At 52.9% G+C, this 19,562-nt stretch overlaps 2 protein-coding genes across 7 annotated transcripts in view; both read left to right on the forward strand.

Moving 5' to 3' along the window:
* Positions 1-1,187: 1,187 nt before the first annotated feature.
* MFSD5 (major facilitator superfamily domain containing 5) lies at positions 1,188-6,436 on the forward strand. Of its 2 annotated transcripts, none has more exons than XM_054012595.1 (2): positions 1,188-1,254; positions 4,458-6,436. In XM_054012595.1, the coding sequence occupies exon 2, from the start codon at positions 4,506-4,508 to the stop codon at positions 5,862-5,864; it is 1,359 nt and encodes a 452-aa protein (XP_053868570.1). In that variant the 5' UTR covers positions 1,188-1,254; positions 4,458-4,505; the 3' UTR covers positions 5,865-6,436. The 2 variants fall into 2 exon arrangements, with proteins under 2 accessions (XP_053868570.1, XP_053868569.1); XM_054012594.1 differs by having other exon boundaries at positions 1,196-1,331.
* A 7,079-nt stretch (positions 6,437-13,515) lies between these two features.
* Positions 13,516-19,562, forward strand: part of ESPL1 (extra spindle pole bodies like 1, separase) — a 33,226-nt gene continuing 27,179 nt past the window's right edge. For 2 of the 5 annotated variants that reach the window (XM_054012227.1, XM_054012230.1), the window contains exons 1-5: positions 13,516-13,554; positions 15,338-15,430; positions 15,835-16,941; positions 17,827-17,931; positions 18,984-19,104. In XM_054012227.1, the coding sequence (XP_053868202.1) occupies positions 15,350-15,430; positions 15,835-16,941; positions 17,827-17,931; positions 18,984-19,104 (1,414 nt within the window). In that variant the 5' untranslated portion in view covers positions 13,516-13,554; positions 15,338-15,349. Of the gene's footprint in view, positions 13,555-14,539; positions 14,732-14,997; positions 15,024-15,337; positions 15,431-15,834; positions 16,942-17,826; positions 17,932-18,983; positions 19,105-19,562 lie in introns of those variants that run through there. The other 3 variants (XM_054012226.1, XM_054012229.1, XM_054012228.1) reach the window with 2 other exon arrangements.

The following is a 19,562-nucleotide window of genomic DNA, read 5'->3' on the forward strand; positions in this document are numbered from 1 at the left end:
GTTCACCGTCTGTATCACGGCCGAGCTGTTTGGAGTCTGTGCTGCTCCCAGGGGAAAGGAATCAATGGGACACTATTTTAGCTACATTTTTTAAATCAATTTCTTTACAAACATGCTGGGTGAAGCCCTGGGGTCATAAAGGGATCCTGATCTCTGCAGCACTAGGCTAGCAGGGGCTGGGAGTGCTGTGGAAATGATACCTTCAGCCCCAGGAAGAGAAAGGGGCAGGCCTGGTGGTAGGCTGGGGAAGGATGAATGACGAGGTCCAGTGGTTATTATGGGACTAGCCCTGGTGATTCGGGTTTAAGTTCCGGCTGTGTCGCTCACTGGCTTCCTGTGCGACCTTGGGCAACTGACACAGAGCTTGTCTCTATGACCATGTACTGTGCGGCAAGCTGAGGTATAACTCTACAGATCTCTAGTCTTTAGCTTCTCTGTGCCTCAGTGTCCCATCTTTAAAATGGGGGTAATAATACTTCTCAATCTCATGGAGGGGGCAAGGTGGTTGTGAAGATAAATCCATTCATGATTGCGATGTTCTCAAAGGCTGCGGGAATGGGAGCCACGGAAGTACCTCAGACAGATAAAAGGGGAGCACTCCCTGGCGCATCTTCCTGCTGACAAAATGCCGGCCTTGTTGCTACGCATGAGTGGGGTGACGCCATGACTCCAGGAGGCTGCGTGCTGTGATGGGAGGTGGTGCTTTGTCCCCCAGCCACTTATATGCACCCCACTGGCATTTTAAGGCCTCCCAGCCCTGCCACGTCACCGGGCTGCATCACATGGCCACATTTTTATGGGGTCCTCGCTGGGCCAGGTCACCCCATTTCGGCGTCACATGACCACAGCTGTGGTGCCAGATCTGCACCCCACTTTGCCCCCGCCCCCAGGGTCCTGTGGCCATGTTTGGACCAGGCCACGCAGTGATGTCACGCACCAGCAGCACCAGGGTGACACTAGGATGTCGTGCGCCGTCACCACGGCGACGCGAGGATGTCATGAGCCATCACCATGGCAACGCGAGGCTGGCCTCATGGCCCCCCCCCAGGCCCTGCGTGGGGAGGGGGCTTCTTGGGGAGGGGGCTCGGAGGAGGTGCAAGGTCACAGCGCGGGAGCCGGGCGGAAGCAGCAATGCTCTGCGATGCTCGCCCTGTGGGCGGGGCCAAAGCGTCTCCCCCATCACGTGACCGCCCTCCAGTATGGCGGCGCCCTGGGCTGCCTCGCACGAAGGCCGGCGGGGTGTCGCGGAAGCGGGTCGGTCGGGGCGGGGTGCGTGTGAATGAGGCGGGCGGGCGCTAGCGAGGAGCCCCCCCTCCGAGCGACTGGGGCAGGTGAGGGGCTGAGCGGGGAGCTGGACGCAGGAGAGACTGTGGGGAGGGGCTCGGAGCCCCTGGGAGGAGGGGGGGCCTCGGCGAGAAGTGGGGGGGCTCTAAGGGGGGAGGCTCTGCGAGGAGGGAGGAGCTGGAGGGGGGAGGGGAAGACTGGGAGGCATGGGGAGGGGGTTCTGGGGGGAGGCTCTACGAGGAGTGGGGGGGGTGGCTCTGCAAGGAGGAGGCTCGGGGGGGAGGATATGCGAGGAGTGAGGGGCTGGAGGAGGTCTCTGGGGGGAGGGGGAGGCTCTGGGAGGAGTGGGGGGCTGGAGGCAGGGAGGAGAAGACTGGGAGGCATGGGGAGGGGGTTCTGGGGGGAGGCTCTACGAGGAGTGGGGGGGCTGGAGGAGGTGGTGGGGTGGCTCTGCGAGGAGGAGGCTCGGGGGGAGGATATGCGAGGAGTGAGGGGCTGGAGGAGGTCTCTGGGGGGAGGGGGAGGCTCTGGGAGGAGTGGGGGGCTGGAGGCAGGGAGGAGAAGACTGGGAGGCATGGGGAGCTGGATCTGGGGGGGCTGGAGGGAGCTCTATGGAAGAGGGGGAGGCGCGAGTGGGTGCTCTCAGGGAAGAGGGAGGCTGAGGCTTTGGGGGGAGTGGGGGACTCGAGAGGGAGCGGAGCTGGGGTGTACTTTTTGTGGGGGAATGGAGAGTTAGTTGGGGGTTCTGAGATGAGTCCTTGTGGGTGGGGGCTGGGAGGCTGTGAGCGGAGGGGTTGGAATGGGAGGGATATGCTGTGAGGAGTCCTGGGGGTCCCTCTGCGCTGGGTGGAGCTGCCTGCCAATGGGGGCTGTGGCCCCCCAAGTGCTCTTGATGGGGTTGAGGCCATAACTCCACATGGTTCCCCGGCTCAGCTTTGCCCTTTTCCCAGGGAGGCGTGGGGAGATGCTGAGGTGACTCCTCTCCCTTCCCAACCCCGGATGTAAAGTGTTCTCTTCTGTTCAAATGTTTCTTGATGCTAACAGAGCTGCTCTTGCCACTTTGACCATGTTTTCAGCAGACTGTGTTTCTATTCTAGTGAGTTTCTCCAGAGCACAGGAGTCAATGTGGTGATGATTACTGAACGCACTGGCCCCCTAGCAACTGTACTAAGAGCAATCTCAAGCTCTTTCACATTTGATCTGTCCTCTGGCTTATCTTTGAGCTCAGGTGGGAGAGTGTTGGTCAGAGGAAAGCTTTGATGTCCTGTATGAATTTGCAGCAGGTTCTCAGACCAGAGCACAGACGTCATCATCACAAGTTGCAGGTCTCAGCCTGTAGGCTTAAAATTGAACAGAGTATGCAGGCTAACCTGCTCTTTCGCTCCTTCAACAGAAGAATCCCTTCAGGTCAGGTTGGAGGAACGTGGGCAGGGGAATGCGGGTGATGCTGGCTCTGCCCCAGCCTACGCTGTTCTCCCTCTATGATTAAACAGGACTTTTGCCTCCAGAGTTTTCAGTCTGGCACCTTTCACCATTGCTTTACCAAAAAAAAAAAAAAAAAAAGTCTCTTTAAAGAGCTACAAAGAAATTCAATGAGAGCATTTGAAGCGCGGTTTAGAATAACGTGAAGGAATGCAGATGCAAGGGGAGGCTTTATCGTGCCATACTCAGATTAAAGGAGTGGATGGTTCCAGGCACTTTCTGGCAATCTTGTAACGTACAGGAGACTTAAAGGAAGCCACTCTATGGTAATCTCTGTGAGGGTTGGCTGTGAAACTGGTGCTAGTTTTTCTTTAAAAATGTGCCAAGTTGAGAGTTAAAATCTCTGATTTAAGTGTCCCCAGTGGATCTTTCTTTCAGGAACACAGCCGTAGAGATACAAATATCACACAGCAGATCACATGCTTTTTTTTTTCCTTTTTTTCCTCACTGTAACTGTTATCCTCCCATATGACTTGAGGCTAGGAAAACAGGATGTGATTTTTCCTGGCATTGATTTGTGGCATTAGCTACTCTGTCCAGAAGTCTGTTGGTACCAAATCCTTTACCTCCATTCACAGTGAAGAAGTATCAAAGATCATTAAACCAATTGTACCATCTGTGGCCTTGTCTTCACTACCGTATGTTATTGTGTTACTACATAATTCCGTAGAGTCAAGTTAGCGGACAGCATACGTCCCATGATTTTGTGATCAGTGTAGATAAGGACAAGTTGGAGTCAGTGTTGTTGCTAGATGAGGTTAAACCCCAGGGGTACAATGGGGGGGAAGGCCTTTATCACACAGGGTAAGAAGGATGATCTAGTCATGTGTGGTGAGGACACTGGACTGGGATTCAGGAGACCTGCTTCAGTCCCAGCTCAGACACAGACTTCTCGTGTGACCTTGGGCAAGTCACTTAACTTACATCAAAGAGATCTGAACTGCTGTTGGGATTTGAGGTCCCTTATCGAGAGAGGGATGGCAGAATACAGCAAGTTCAGATGATGGTTCACATTTTGAATATTTGCAAATATGTGGTTGAAGGGAGGCAGATGAAACAGCCAAAGGGAATCCTAGGAATTACCCCTGTAGGATGGTCTAAAAGCCTAAATCACCTAGTCAATATCTCTCAGTCCTTAGCTCATGCAGGATAGCTCCCTGCAATGTATTCATCGGTGTTTTATCCTGTCCAGTTCTAAACATACTAAGCAATGGGGCTTCCAGTACTTCCCTTGGGGAGACTCTTCCACAGCCTGAGAGATCGCAGTCCCAGAACGGTTTCCCTAATTCTCAGCCCAAGTTTCCCTTTGCTTAGCATCATCCCATGACTCCTAATTATACACCTCTTCCCCTCCCCTTGGGCCAGCCTGAATGAATGTTCCCTGGCTGCACTTCCAATCATATGTCTCATCTACCCTTGGGACTTGGGGGTCAAGTGGGAAGTTTCAGAGGGAGGCCACATGCCCAGCTAAGAACAGAAGGACCATAGCGCTCTAGGAAGGAGGGAGTATCCCATGGGGCATGACCACCTCCCATGTGCATGGGAGCCTGAGGTTAATCTCCAAGCAAAGCCTGTTTGACAGCCGTGCAAACTGCTATGAGCTCAGGACTGCTGCCCCTGCTGCCGGTCATAAATCCAGGAAAGGTGGCTCTCCCATCTGGGTCTCACTGCATGTTTTTCTCTACTCACAGGTGCTTTGGAGTAGACCCCAGGGGATGCACATGATGTTTTGAGGCACCATGCTATTCACTGCATATGTCGCCTTTGCTGTCCTGCTGGCAATATGCATGGGTTTGGAGTTCTCTGCCTGCCGCGCCAAGCTCACTGGCAGCGCCTGTACCAACCCTGCCTTCCTGCGGTTCCAGCTGGACTATTACCAAGTGTATTTCCTGGCTCTGGCGGCTGACTGGCTACAGGGCCCCTACCTCTATAAACTCTACCAGCACTATCACTTCCTGGAAGGCCAGATCGCCATAATTTATGTCTGCGGCTTTGCCTCCAGTGTGCTCTTTGGACTGGTCTCCACTTCCTTGGTTGACTGGCTGGGCCGCAAGAAATCCTGCATCCTCTTCTCCCTGACCTACTCGGTCTGCTGCCTCACCAAGCTCTCTTGGGATTACTTTGTGCTGGTAGTGGGGAGGATATTAGGGGGGTTGTCCACAGCCCTGCTGTTCTCTGCCTTCGAGGCGTGGTACGTGCATGAGCATGTGGAACGGCATGACTTCCCGGCAGAGTGGATCCCGGCCACCTTCTCGAGGGCTGCCTTCTGGAACAATGTAATTGCGATTGGAGCGGGGGTGACGGCCAACTTCTTCGCTGAGTGGTTGGGCTTGGGCCCCGTGGCCCCATTCATGGTCTCCATCCCCTTCCTCATGCTGACGGGCATCTTCGCCATGAAGAACTGGGATGAGAACTATGGCAAGAAGCGGGCACTGTCCAAGACTTGCGTCGATGGTTTGAAGTGTCTCCTGTCTGACCGGCGTGTCCTGCTCTTAGGCACTATCCAGGCCTTGTTTGAAAGCGTCATCTACATCTTCATCTTCCTCTGGACGCCCGTCCTCGATCCCCACAACCCACCTCTGGGCATTGTCTTCTCCAGCTTCATGGCTGCCAGCATGGTGGGGTCATCGCTGTACCGTATTGCCACCTCCAAGAGGTACCACCTCCAGCCCATGCACATCCTCTCTCTCTCTGTCTTGATGGTATTCTTCTCCCTCTTCATGCTGACTTTCTCCACCAACCCTGGGCAGGAGAACCCTTCTGAGTCCTTCCTGGCCTTTTTGCTGATTGAACTCTCCTGTGGGCTGTATTTCCCTGCCATGGGCTTCCTCCGGCGGAAGGTGATCCCAGAGAAGGACCAGGTGGGCGTGATGAACTGGTTCCGCATCCCCCTGAACCTGCTGGCTTGCCTTGGCATGCTCATCCTCCATGACAGCGACTACAAGACGGGTACCAGGAACATGTTCACCATATGCTCCATCATGATGGTGATGGCGTTGCTGGCCGTTGTTAGCCTCTTCACCGTGGTCCGGAACAACGCAGAGCTCAGGGTGCCTAGCCCACAGGGGCAGAATGAGCTGTCCTCCCCGGAACTCTGATCACGTGCCTGGCACAACTGCCCCCCCACCCCACCCCCCGGTACAGTCTCAAAAAGCTTAACACTTCAAATACCATGACTCTGGGCTAGAGGGGAGGACTCTGTAAGTGAGAGAGAGAGACTGTGGAAAAGACAGCTGCTTTGAGGACTGGTCTTTGGGTATTGGGGCCGGTCCTGTATGTTTTAACTTTCATTTGGGGAAAAACGTATGGTTTCAAACAAAACTTGTATAAATTATAAGCAGCCTGGCGAGCCCCCAACAAGTATTGTTTGTTCCTTCCCACCCTGGAGTGCCTGCATCCAAAACTTCCTAACCCAGGCCTTCAAACCCTGGGAGCCCCCCGCATCCTCTGTTCTGTAGCTGCCACATTTGGAGGTGGCGGGAAGAGGCCAGGTGGTGGGAGCACATGTCACAGTTGCTTGGCTCCTAGCTTTTGTGGGGGGGGGGAGAACAAGGAAAGAGACTCTCTTCAAATGTTGGAGGTATTGACCCCAGTTACTGCATGAGCCAAACTCCAAACACCTTCATTCTATTTTTTTTTTTATAAAAAAGAAATAAAACTCTTTCCTCAGAGAAAAGCTCTCCCGTGATTTTATTCCTTCGTGTCCTGAATGGAACAGAAATTTAATTATTCTTAAGGTTGTTGGTTCAAGGGCTGCAGATCCACCTTCGCCTCACTTGGAATTGTTGGGGCCAGGAGATGACTCGGGGGGGGGGGGGGGGGGGGCTGCTATTGATTAGGATTTTAATTCAGGCAGATATTAACCCCCCTTTCCCAACACCCTGTTAGACAGGAATTGAGAACTGAGTTTGCCGATGCCTAAGCGCTGTATGCAGCTGACTGTCATGGAGTACCTGGTTCAGGAGGCATCTGGCTCTCTGCCACAGCATGAATATTGAATAGACAGTTCCTCTCAGCAACTGCAACCTCAAGCCCAATCTGGAGTTCTGAGCACGCTACATCTTAGAACAGAGTGTGACTAGTATGGTGGCATGGTTGTCTCTAAACATGGCTGGGTTCCCACAGAATGTGATGAATACTTGGCTAGGAGCCAAGGCAGCTGACGACAATGAGTTGCCCTCGCCAGTCATGCCAGGCGTATACTTGTCTTCCTGTATCCGGTTCAGTAGTTTCAGGTGAAACTAGTTTGGCCAGTCCTCCATGGCCAAGTGTGTTGCCCTACGGGTTGCTGTGCTGCTCTTTGCCCGTCCTCTGGGCACTCTACCCCCTTCTGCGTTAGTTTGGGATCGATGCCCAGCTATTCCCAGAATGCGCTAATGCAAATAGGCTTTGGCAGGGTGGAAGGTGTGGCCACCTAAATAGGGTTGAAGGTATGTTGGGGACATGGGAGAAGGGGGGGAAGAAAGATGCCAGGACCCCCAATTAAACCATGTTTGTAAGTGGGCTGGAGGAGTGTCAGGAACTGATTACAGAAACATGACGGTACTCAGGGCCTTACGGGTGTAGCGTGCTGGTCCATGTTAGTTAAAGGGGCACTGTAGTCTTGGGTCTATCAAGAGGAAAAACTGAAGCCTTGCTCCAGCAGCTTGCTTTCCCCTATAGAGAGCGCCCCCTTCCTGTGTCATGGTGAGTGACAAGTTAATGCTCTGTGTCACCCTGAAGTACTGTGCACAGAACGACTCTTGCTAATTTAAAACTCCCATTGCAGCTCCCCCTACTGGGATGCCTCAGCGTGCGCTATTCTTCAGTGCCCCCCTGCCTCTGAAGGCGACCCCTGTAGGATGAAGGGGAAGGGTGGTTAGGACACTAGCCTGGGATTTGAGATCTGAGTTCAGTTCCCTGCTATGCCACAGACTCCCTGTGAGACCTTGGGCAACTCTTAGTCTCTCTGTTCCACAGTTGCCGACCTGTGGAATGGGATAAGAGCCCTGCCCTGCCTCACAGGGGGATTGGGACGGGTCCTGGATCCCCAGGAGCTGTGCTATGCTGCAGTGTTTAAACAGTCCCTTGGAGGAGCCCCTTCGGTTGGCCAGACCCCCAAGGGGTCCCATTCTTCCTTAAGGATCGGCCATGTGGCCTCAACACCTCTGTGACTGAGCCCCGGGGCTCCAGCACCCTTGCTTCATACCATGACCTCTGCCCAGCAAGAATGACATAGACTCCCGCTCAGAGACTTGTCCACTCTTCAGGGACCAATGCACCTCGGCAAGGATTTGCAGTGACGCCAGGCAGCCTTTTCAGAACAGAGCCGGGTTTGTTAGTCACCTGGAACATGGCGTTGGGAAGTCCCTAGGTTGAGAGAAAGAAATAAAGGCTAAAACGGAGTCCATTCTGCCCAAGCCAGCATGCCACACGGGCAAGCTGTTGCGGACTCCATTTTGTCTCTCTCCTCTTTGTCAGTGCAAAGGGAGAGCTCTCACCATCTCAGCCCTTACACCCGCCATCTGATGTCTTCTGGGCCATTGTTCTTGAGTTGGGGCCTTTGCTCTGCTTCCCTGCCAAGAGCTGGGAGGAAATCTCCTTTTTGGTATGAACATCCTGGCTAGTCGGTGGTGGTGACCCCAAGCATTCAAAAATCGTGAGGTAGGCCCCCCAAAAGTATGACTGGCTTAAAAATCTTGAGATTTAAAAAATAATAAATACATTGTGTGTTCTTTTCATTTGCTTTCTGGGTTCCTGAGCTTTTAGGTCACCCCTGGGGTCACATTTTCAGGCTTTTCACTGCACTCATGGGGGCCAGAAACTTACTTTGTATTGTGAGTGTGCAACGTGGGGATCTGGCAGGGTTGTAAACCAGCTAATGCCCTTAGTTATGTTAACACCGCCACCGTAGATTATTTAAAAAATGGATAATTTTAGAAATCCAAACTACTTGACACTTTTAACGTTCTTTGTTTAGTTTCTGCACGTTACTTAGCAGGACCACTCTGTGAAAAGTCAGCTTCACTTCCTGGTTCTAAGAGGGCCAGATTTTCTACAAAACTCAGCGGTGTTCATCCTTTCCCATTGCAGTAGCATCTGGGTACTGAGCACTTTGGAAAATCAAGGCACCGCTCTGTATTCCCACTGTACACTTTGGTGTAGACACTACTGGGACGTTCCCCTCTGGAGCTATCTGGACCGGTGATCTGCTAGACCTCTCCAATCCTTGACTCTGGGAGCCACCCTTACCCTGCTCTGCTGTGAGAACCCCCACTCCTGTCCTGGGCTGTTCACGCACAGCCTCTGGCATGTAAGCTGCTCCCAGCTACTTGCAAGCGAATGACACTAGCCAATATCTCCGGTCCCAGACACAATCCTAGGAACCTCCGTCTTGCACTGTCCAGTAATGCCTGCTGGACGCTGCAAGCTTATGTAAGTTTGTCAATTTAACAAAGAAATTGATATATACCATGCTTGTTATCCTAAGGCGAGCCTCCAACACACTGCAAACTAAACGCACTGCTTCAGGTAGAATAAACAAACAGATTTATTAGCTACAAAGATAGATTTTAAGTGATTATAAGTCAAAGCATAACAAGTCAGATTTGGTCAAATGAAATGAAAGCAAAACACATTCTAAGCTGATCTTAGCACTTTCAATGTCCTTCAAAACTTAGGTTTCAGAGTAGCAGCCATGTTAGTCTGTATCCGCAAAAAGAACAGGAGTACTTGTGGCACCTTAGAGACTAACAAATTTATTTGAGCATAAGCTTTCGTGGGCTACAGCCCACTTCATCCGATGCATAGATGCTTCTCACCACAGGCTGGCTTTTCAGTCAAGCTTTCCCGTCTGATCAGTGGTGGTGTCTGTAGATGTATGTGGAAGAGAGAGAGCGTGGCAAAATGTCTCTCCCTTTGATCATGTCCTTTCTTTCCTCTTGGCTTCTCCCTCTCCCCCCGCCTTCAGAGTCAGGTGAGCATTATCTCATCGCAGTCCCAAACTGCCCAAAGGACAGGGGTGACTCCCTCGAGGGTCTAACAGATTCTTTTGTTGCTGCCTAAAACAGGGTCCATTGTTCCTGTGAGGCTGGGCTGGGTTTGTCCTATCCAGGCCCTGATGAGGTGTGAACCGCCTCTCTGTTCTTGGTGAGTTTTTGCATGGGCTTGCTTTAAGCCATAAGGATACATTTTCAGCCTCATAACTATATACATTAAATTAATACCCATAACTTTACTATAACATTACTGTAACAATTACTATAACATCACTGTAGCAGGTACAGAGAGTCACAATTACCTACGCCGAATATTGTGAGACTCATGATAAAACTGTGAAAGTTGACACTGGATTCTACATTAGTCCTTACGTCTCCCTGGTAATTGTTGTGGTTTTACACTCTCTCTGTCTTTGAAAATGTGCTTTCTCTCTGCTGCTTTGCTGTATGAAAGACCCACACAACCAAGAAGGAAAATTGACTTTTCAGAAGAGTGAAACTGATTCACAAAGAGCTGTCAAATGCACAACACCCCTCCAGTCACTGTTATTACTGTTTGTATTATGGGAGCGCTCCAGGACTGAGACCCCATTATGTTAGCAGATGGTCAACATATAAGAAGACAGTCCCTGCCCCAGAGAATTCACAATCACAATGTAAAAAGACAAGACATCTGGATAATGGGGGAAAGGGTTAATCCAGGCAAACCCAATGATCAGAGTGATGATGCAAACAGATCTCATATAATAACATCCTCATGACCTCTACCCATCCTCCCAATACAGTTTAAAATGTGGACATTCTGAATGATTTAGGTCCCAGATAGGAAAAAAAATGATGGGTGTGATGCTGTATGGAATCTGGGGGACACTTTAGGATATTATGAATATTAATATTGTAAAATTGCAATGAGTTGTGCCAGATATGCCATGTAAGATATCTGCAAAAATGTTATCATTTGCCTAATATGATCATCTCATTTATGTGTTTGTATCACCTTTGTATTTGGGGTTAAAGATATGTATGTATGTCTGTGTGAAAGGTTGCCCCCCTTAGGATGCCACCTGATGTGCCGAGATACTACTGAGCCTGTCTGTTATGCCAGCCTGGGTACCCTTTTTTGCTGAGCCAGGCTATTCTATTAAGTCTCCTTCAGCACACATACCGGCAGGGCCACACCAAACTGCAGAACGAAACAGAGACTGAGATCAGTTCTGTGAAGGCTCAGCTTAAGGGACTTGCCCCCAGCACTCAGGTGTTCACCTCCCTTGTGGTGCAGACCCAAAGATATATTATGAAATCTGCCTCCTCCCTCAATATGGAGGAAGGTATGCACAACCTCTTATCTCCCCAGTTGTGAATTGTATAACCGGGGTTATATTATAAACAAGAAAAAAGTGTATTAACTACAAAAAGTGAATTTTAAGTGACTCTAAGGGATAACAGACAGAACAAAGCACATTACTGAGCAAATAAACTTAAATATGCAAACTAAACTCAATGTACTTAAGAAACAGATTACAAGATGTAATTTCTCACCCTAGATATTGTCACAGGTAGATCACAGAAAGTCTTGAAAGATAGCTGCACTGGCCTGCAGCTGGAGATTTCAGGTATTTCCACTCACAGATTGGACGCCCTCCCAGCCTGGGTTCAACCCTTCTCCCCTCAGTTCAGTTCTTGCTTCCAGTCTGTGAGTGGAAATGCCTTAATTCTCCAGCAATATCTAGGGTGAAAAATTACACTTTGTAATTTGTTTCTTAAGTATATTCAGCTTAGCTTGAGCCTCTGCCTGACACCCGGGCCTGAAAGCAAACCAGCCACCAGGTCAACCGAGGGCAGGAGAGAAGTCAGTGTCTGAGCAGTTATCCCAAGTATTAGCTGTCAGGAATTTGCAGCAAAGCAACAACTGACCCCTCTCTAGAAAGCATAAGGAGGGGTGTCCCAGAGGCAACTCTAAGGGGGGGGGGGTTTGAAGAGGATGGGAAACTATATTGAGAGGCTCCTGCGGGAAAGAACAGTGGCCCCAGGCACCCCTATAAGCGGTTGGTTGTACCCAGCTAGCACCGGGGTGCGGGGGGTGAATTAATGCTGGTAGCGCATGAAGGTCCATTGGTGGTCACTTGGGGGTACAGAGGACGTATGACAGGCTTAGAAGGAATTTCTACTGGCCAGGAATACAGAATGATGTGAGAGATTATTGCAGGTCTTGTGCAGTGTGTGTCAGGAGAGGAAAAAACCTGTAGGACCCCAAGAGCTCCCCTGCGTCCCTTACATTCCTGCGGGTGACAATGGACACAGTGGGTGCGATGCCGCACCCCACTCGTAAGGGGAACGAGTATATCTTAGTGGTGGTGGATTTTTCCACTAGATACCCTGAGGCAGCTGCTCTGTCTGATATAGAAGCTGAAACAGTGGCAGGAACTCTGCTACTATAGTCAGCAGAGTTGGCTTCCCTAAGGAGATTTTGTCTGATCGGGGGGCAAACATGTCACAGTTATTCAATGAGCTATGGAAGGTATGTGGCGTGACGGCCCCCTATCGCCCCCAGACCAATGGGTTGGTGGAAAGGTTCAATGGGACCCTAAAATCCATGCTGGGACTGTATGCCAAGAAAAGAGGCCAAAGTTGTGACGAGTGATTGCCGTTCCTGATGTAGGCTTACAGGGAGGTACCCCAAGAGTCCATGGAATTTTCTCCCTTTGACCTTCTATATGGAAGAAAAGTGAGGGGACCCTTCACTTTCATTAAAGACACATGGAAAGGGTGCCCAGACTGGCATAACAGGCAGGCTCAGTGGTATCTCAGCATATCAGGCGGCATCCAAAGGGGGGCAAACCATCACTGTCTGTATTACAAAACTTGTGCTATTCTTCTGGGTGACACCCCCGGACAGTGTGGCATCAGCACTGCCTAGCCTGCTTGATGGCCCATTAAGGACCATGAGCTATATAATTGACACATTGAGAGAAAGCAAGGGATACATCTTATGACTCAACAAGGCATATGCAGGGGTATGCCCTGACCTTGGCATTTCCAGTGGGGGCTGCCCCAGGCATCCCGGTCACAGTGGGGAGAATGGGACTAGGAACAGGGGGGAATTTGATGGAAGAGGGAATGGGTGTGTGTGCACAGATCCTCTGGCATGGGGTAATGGAGGGATCACAGTGCCCCTGGCACAGGGAGGAGGGTTTGGAGTTGTACAGAGCCCCTGGCATAGGGGAAAGGGGAAATGTGGGACATACAGAGCACAGGGCACAATGTGGAGAGAATCCCTGACGTAGAAGGGGTTGGGAGATTGGCAGGCAGGGAGTTTATGGGGGCCAGAGGGAGGGATGCAAGGAACCCCATGTGTGCAATCAACTCGGCTTGCAGGAGTGACAACTGTGTCCCCTCTAGTGCTAGGTATTAAATATGGACAGTTCCCTGCAGCTCCTATCCCAAGCATAGCAGAGATTTGGGGTGGGGGGGGGGATACATTGCACACTCAGGTTTGCACAGTGGTGGGTCCGGCTGATGGTGCTGGTGCACACGATGAATTTGCGCACTCGGGCTGGCAGGATGCTCGCTTTGCACGGGGCACACACTGGAAGGAGTTTCATTGCAAAACGCAACCCCACCATCCCCCACTGCTAACTCTCAGCCAGAGCGACTCCGAACTACAATCCCCAGCATGCAGCGAGGCAGGAAGGGGCGGGGCCCGGGGCGCCGCAGGCTGCTGATTGGCTGGGGCGGAGATTTGAACCGGCCCGGGCGCGGGGGGAGGGAGACGGCTTCGGTTGCTGTTACCCCCAAGCCCTCCTGGCTCGCTGTGAGTAGGGGGGGGCGGCGGCGGCGGCTTGTGGGCAGGGACTCTAGAGGGGGGGGGCGGCTTGTGGGGGACAGCGAGCGCTGGGAGGGACCTTAGGGGCTGTGGGAGGGGGTTGGCTGGGAGGAGCCCCGGGGTAGGGAAGGAAGGAACAGGGAACTGGCTGGAGACTGGGGAAGGGGTTGGGGGGAGGGGGTATTGGGATAGGTAGGAGGGGGGCTGGCGACTGGGGGCGGGGGCAATGGGGGTAGGTAGGAGGGGGGGTTGGCGACTGGGGGCGGGGGCAATGGGGGTAGGTAGGAGGGGGGGTTGGCGACTGGGGGAGGGGGCAATGGGGGTAGGTAGGAGGGGGGGTTGGCGACTGGGGGAGGGGGCAATGGGGGTAGGTAGGAGGGGGGGTTGGCGACTGGGGGAGGGGGCAATGGGGGTAGGTAGGAGGGGGGGTTGGCGACTGGGGGAGGGGGCAATGGGGGTAGGTAGGAGGGGGGGTTGGCGACTGGGGGAGGGGGCAATGGGGGTAGGTAGGAGGGGGGGTTGGCGACTGGGGGCGGGGGCAATGGGGGTAGGTAGGAGGGGGGGTTGGCGACTGGGGGAGGGGGCAATGGGGGTAGGTAGGAGGGGGGGTTGGCGACTGGGGGCGGGGGCAATGGGGGTAGGTAGGAGGGGGGGTTGGCGACTGGGGGAGGGGGCAATGGGGGTAGGTAGGAGGGGGGGTTGGCGACTGGGGGAGGGGGCAATGGGGGTAGGTAGGAGGGGGGGTTGGCGACTGGGGGAGGGGGCAATGGGGGTAGGTAGGAGGGGGGCTGGGGGAGGGGGCAATGGGGGTAGGTAGGAGGGGGGCTGGCGACTGGGAGCGAGGGAAAGGATGGGGGGGCTTTGGGAGGCAGCTGTGTAGGAGGGGATCTGAAGGAGCTAGGGCGGGAGGGTCTGAGTGTATGGGGGTATTGGGAGAAGGTGTGGGGTGAGGAAGACCCCACTGGCTCTCAGCAGGCAATGCAGAGCCAGGCAGGATTTTGCTCTGGCGGTTCTCAAAGTGGGCCTGGACCCCATTTTAATGGGGTCGCCAGGGCTGGCTTAGACTTGCTGTGGCCGAAGCTGAAGCCTGAGGACTTCAGCCCTGAGTGTCAGGAGTTGGGTTACAGCCTCCCTGTCTGGGGCTGAAGCCCTTTTGGCTTTCCTGGTGAGGCCCAGGCTTTGCCCCCCTCCCCCGGACGGCAGGGCTCAGGCAGGCTTAGGCTTTGGTTCCCCCTCTTGGGGTTGTGCAGTAATTTTTGTTGCCAGAAGGAGGTCTTGGTGCAATGAAGTTTGAGAACCCCTGAGCCAGGCTGTTGGTGGGTTAACAAGGGTCAATCACAAAGACTAGTTGAGAAGGATCTCCCTGGGCCCACTCGTAAGTGGGTCCCAGGGGAACTAGGGTGATGGTGGAGAGGTGGGAGCAGGATGGTACTTGGCAGGGTCAATGAAACGGCCTGGTGAGACAAGCATCGTCCTTCAACACTACAGAAGTTCTGATCTAGCTTGCTGTGTACTGTGGTGTGGGAAGATGGGAGGGCAGTGAGGGATAATAACCTCTGAGTATAGAGAATGGGGTTGGACGTATTGTTTTCACCCACATAAGGCCAGCATAGGAGACCTGGAGAGGTTCTCTGTGCAATGGGTCTTTACACACACTTGCGTTTACAGAATTAAGTGGCTCAGAGAGTTCAAGGCCAGAAAGCATCACTAGATCCTTTAGAGATTGCCATCCAATTACTCCAGTATTATGGTTCATTCTTCCTTGCTACAGGCCAGAAGTAGGATGAAGCGCCTAAAAGGAACCGATTTTATGGCACGAATCAGCAATTGGGAGGAGACGCGGATACTGCTGTTGGAATTGAAGGTGAGACTGCAAGAGAAAACCTCTGAAACCTCTCTGTGGGAGAAGTGGATGTCTAACTGTCCTCTGGGTTGGACCCTTAGTGAGAAGTGTGGGCAGGGAAAAAGTTTGGCATTAACTACCAGAAACAGAGGGGGTGTTGTACATGGATGCACAGTTGAGGAACGGGGCGTGTTGTAGGAGTGCTTAGAGGTCACAGCAGGGGACTGGGGGATCAGGACTCATGGGTGCCTCAGTGTGACTTCTCCATGGAGAAGCTGCTTTCCTTCTGTGCCCCAGACTCTCCATCTGAAGCACAGGACCAATATTGTCCTGGGAGGGGGTTGGGAGGCCTAATATGAAAATGCTCTGAGATCCTCCGATAAAAGGTGCGTATCGGTTGCACTACCCATCTTGTTTCCTTTCAGGAAAGTCTCGCCTGTGCCCCAGAAGACCCAGCCAGCACAAGCAAGCTCTCCTGGCAGAGCACGGCGTGCGATAAAATCCTTCGGGCTTGCATCCACTGGCTGGGACTAGACAGGAGCTGCCTGGCACACTTTGAAAGCCTCTTGGACCTGGCTGAGCTGGCATGCCAGGGTTATATAGCAGCCGGCCCCCAGCATGTTCCCCTTTACCTGGAGAAAATCCTCTACCACCTGCTGAGGAACGTTGCCACCCAGGGAGCCTATGATGCCTGCTTAAGGTTCGCTGAGCTGCTCTATGCCAACCTGGCAAGGTGCCGGCCCCCAGAGGTGCCCGCTGAAGACTTTGAGGCCATTGCCAAGAGCAGCTTTAGCGTGCTGTGGAAGGGTGCAGATGCCCTTGCTAAATCGGGTCAGGCACCAAGGGTGGTGCTTTCAGGCCGGCTGCAGGCCGTGCGCTTTCTGGTCTTTCTGGAAGAAGACTACTCAGCCCAGCTGCCCCTGGAGCCCCCGTTCTTTACCTCCCAAGTCGCTCGTCAAGCTGCAGCTGCTGCTGTGATGTTTGAGGCCCAAAGGACCCCCCTGAGCAAAGAAGATGCCCGCTTCTTCAGCGAGCAGCTTGCTCGCCACCTGATCGCAGCCCTACTGGATGGGAGGAGTGCAGTGGAGCCCTTGCCCCTGCAGTGGTCCCTATGCCTGTTCGAGCTCACCTTGGAGCGATGCCGGCGTCTCTGCAAGAGCAGCTGCTTTGGGGAAGGCAAAGAAGCGATAGACCAAGCCCAGGGCTACCTAGAAGGAGCTGGTGACATCAGGAGGGACTTTGCTGCTGCTCTGGGTCTCCTTCGTGCCGGAGTCCAGCTGAACCAGGTGTTAGCACTGGGTGAGAGTCAGGCTGGGCTGCCCCTCTCCCAAGCTGCTGCAGCTCTGAGCTGTGCGGCTGGAGTCCCCGAGCCCCTGCCCAGGGTGCTGGGTGAAAGCTGCCAGTTCATTGTCTCCTCCCTAAATGGGTACATGAAGAAGAGCAAGCGGAGGCTGTTCAGCCTGGAGGACATCCTTGGTCTTTCCACTTTCATGGAGGGTTATTCCTGGCTTCTCCGTAGACTGCTGGATAGTGTGAGTAAAGCTTCTGATTTAGGGCTTCCCCTAGGTGGGGTGGGGCCTGAGACACACAGTGTTGTGCTAGGGCTTTGTACACCGCCCGGGAGTGCAGCAAAGGATCAGACCCGTTGGCAGCTGGGATCTTTCGAGCTCCAGGGCTCTAAAGCCCAGTCTGGCAGTAGGCTGAGGATTGCATGTGGCTGAGGTACCACTTCGGCAGTACACCAGCTTTGCACCGCAGAAAGGAAGCCTGCTCTCTGGGTAAGGCTACGCTGCAGCCGGAGGTTTAAGTTTGAGCTCAGGTAGATGTACCTGCACTAGCTTTGATTGAACTAGTGTGCACCAAAACTAGCAGTGTAGCCACAGCCGAGCTGCCTCGGCACAATCCCGCCTGAGACCTAAGAAGTATGTACGTGAGCTGCTAATGTCCGCTGCTGCCCATACTGCGGCAACGCTGTCTTTAATGTGGTAGCTCCATCCAAGCTAGCGTGGGTCGGTCTCCCCAAGATGGAAATTGCATCTCCAGTTGCAGTGTAGATATCTCCTCTGTCTGGGAATCATGTGGCCTTCCAAAATCTAACCTGCTAGGGTGCACAGGTGTGTCTCCACCTGATAAAGGGGTTCTGCTGACAAATGCAAGCTTCCCTTCCCCGTGAGCTAGCTGAGGTCTAATAAGGATGCATCACAGGTGAGTGCGGTGGGCCTACATCCACATACTAGCCAGTTGCTGCTGCTATTGGGTAGCTCATCTGTCTGCCAATTAAATGACTGTGCAACCTTTTGTATTGTTTCGATGGGGCCTGATCCATGTGTGCTGAGCTGGTCCGGATGCTCCTTGGGGATGCCAACGTGAGTGCTCCATGCTGATCTGGCTATTGCATTTTTGTGTTCCCTCTTCAGATTCCTCCTGACAACATGAAACCGCAGCAAGCCGTGAAACAGCTACACTATCACAGCCTGCAGCTCTACACCACAGTGGCATATGATGCCTTCCTGGGTTCCCAGGTACTGGCAGTGGAGGGAATAGCATATGTGACTAGGAACTGGGAGTGGGCAAGGGAGATCTCCAAGAAGCATGGGTGCAAGAAACCATTACGCTTCTCATTGCTGGACTGGTCCCAATTGAGGCCACTGGACTCCCTTGTGGGGCCTGGTTCACTGAGGTCCTGGCTCAGCAGGGCTCTGAGTGCTGTAATGGCAACAACACTCCCCCTCTCTGAAATTGCTGTGTCTCATCCAGCCTACCCCAGAACAATATGATGGATGCCTTATGCAGCCTTCCTTTGTTGGAAGGTCTCAGATTAGACTGGGCTGAACGTGCCACAGAGCATCACTGAACGGCCAGCAGGTCCGCGGGAGAAGTCCTCTAGGAGCCATGGTACTTGCAGGTTGCTATTAGCATAAACTACATTTATTACTCCAGGGTTCCCTCTTGCCAGTTGCTTTCTGCTCCCACCCAAATGAAGGAAGTGTGGTCCCGTGGTTAGTGTTGGGAAATCTGGCTTCTGTTCCTGAATCTGCCCTTGACTCCCTGTAAACCCTCAGCCAGTGACTCTGGGCTGCACCATCAGAGTGGCCTAGTGGCTAGGGCAGTGGACTGGGACTCGGGAGATCTGGGTGCAATTCCTGACTGTCACCGCTTTGCTGGGTGACCTTGGGCAAGTCACTCTGCCTCCCTGTGCTTTAGTTTTTCCAGCTACAAAATGGAGATATTTACCTTTGTAAAGTGCTGTGAGATCTACAAGTGAGACGTATTCTGCAAGAGCTAGGTGGTGATGTTCCTCTATGTGGTGACAAACTTTTAACCAGTATTTTGAGAGACCAGTACATGGCAAGTCAGTTACCACAATGGCCACTCTATAGCGCTAACCAGCAATAGCCACTCCAGGTGTGGTGGTGACCCTCTGAGCATAGCTGGCAGATAAAGGCTGTGCAACAGTGGAAGAATGCTGCTTCATGCTCTTAATCCCTGATTATTTCTTTCCCGTGCAACTGCTCAAATGTCCTAGCACTCCTGCTGCATCGCCCTTGCTCCCCAAACCTCTGACTTTCCACAGGTGGCAGGGGCGGCTGGACTGGAGCAGCTGGTGGGCTCTTGCCAAAGTGTCATTACCTGGATGCTTGATGCACTAGAGGGGCTCTCTGAACAAGACCAGGTGGAATACCTTGATGTCACAGGTCAGTCCCTGAGCCTCTGAGCAGGGTCCCGCTCCATCGTGGGTTACAAGGCTTACTGTCTGTGGGGAGGGAATGGCCTCCCCAATGTTTAACTGTTCTGTGCTTCTCTGGGAGAAGATCTGGTCCGTTACCCTGAATGCAAAACAAAACTCAGCATGAAAAAAGTTGCAACATTCACTAACGCCCCACAAATATCCTAAGCACCACAGGGCTGCCAGGAAGAGAAACTGACCGCTTCTGCCACTGAGATCCCTCTGCCAGATCTGACTGAGACCTTTCCCTTCTAGGCAGGGAAGCATTGCTATCGCTCTGGTGCTCTTCCCTATCCTGCAAAAGCTCTAACTTGTAGTAGCCGGAACAGGCGTGGCTTGTGACCAGATGGCCTTGGTTCTTTGGATTACAAAGTCCTTCCCAGAGTAACCACGCTGCTGCTGGACTGGAGCTAACTACAGAATGTG

This window comes from Malaclemys terrapin, chromosome 23 (assembly GCF_027887155.1).
Source record: "Malaclemys terrapin pileata isolate rMalTer1 chromosome 23, rMalTer1.hap1, whole genome shotgun sequence".
Classification (NCBI taxonomy): domain Eukaryota; kingdom Metazoa; phylum Chordata; order Testudines; family Emydidae; genus Malaclemys; species Malaclemys terrapin.

Coding starts and splice junctions, on each gene's coding strand:
- MFSD5 (XM_054012595.1), top strand. CDS start 4,506: ATGCTATTCACTGCATATGTCGCCTTTGCTGTCCTGCTGGCAATATGC.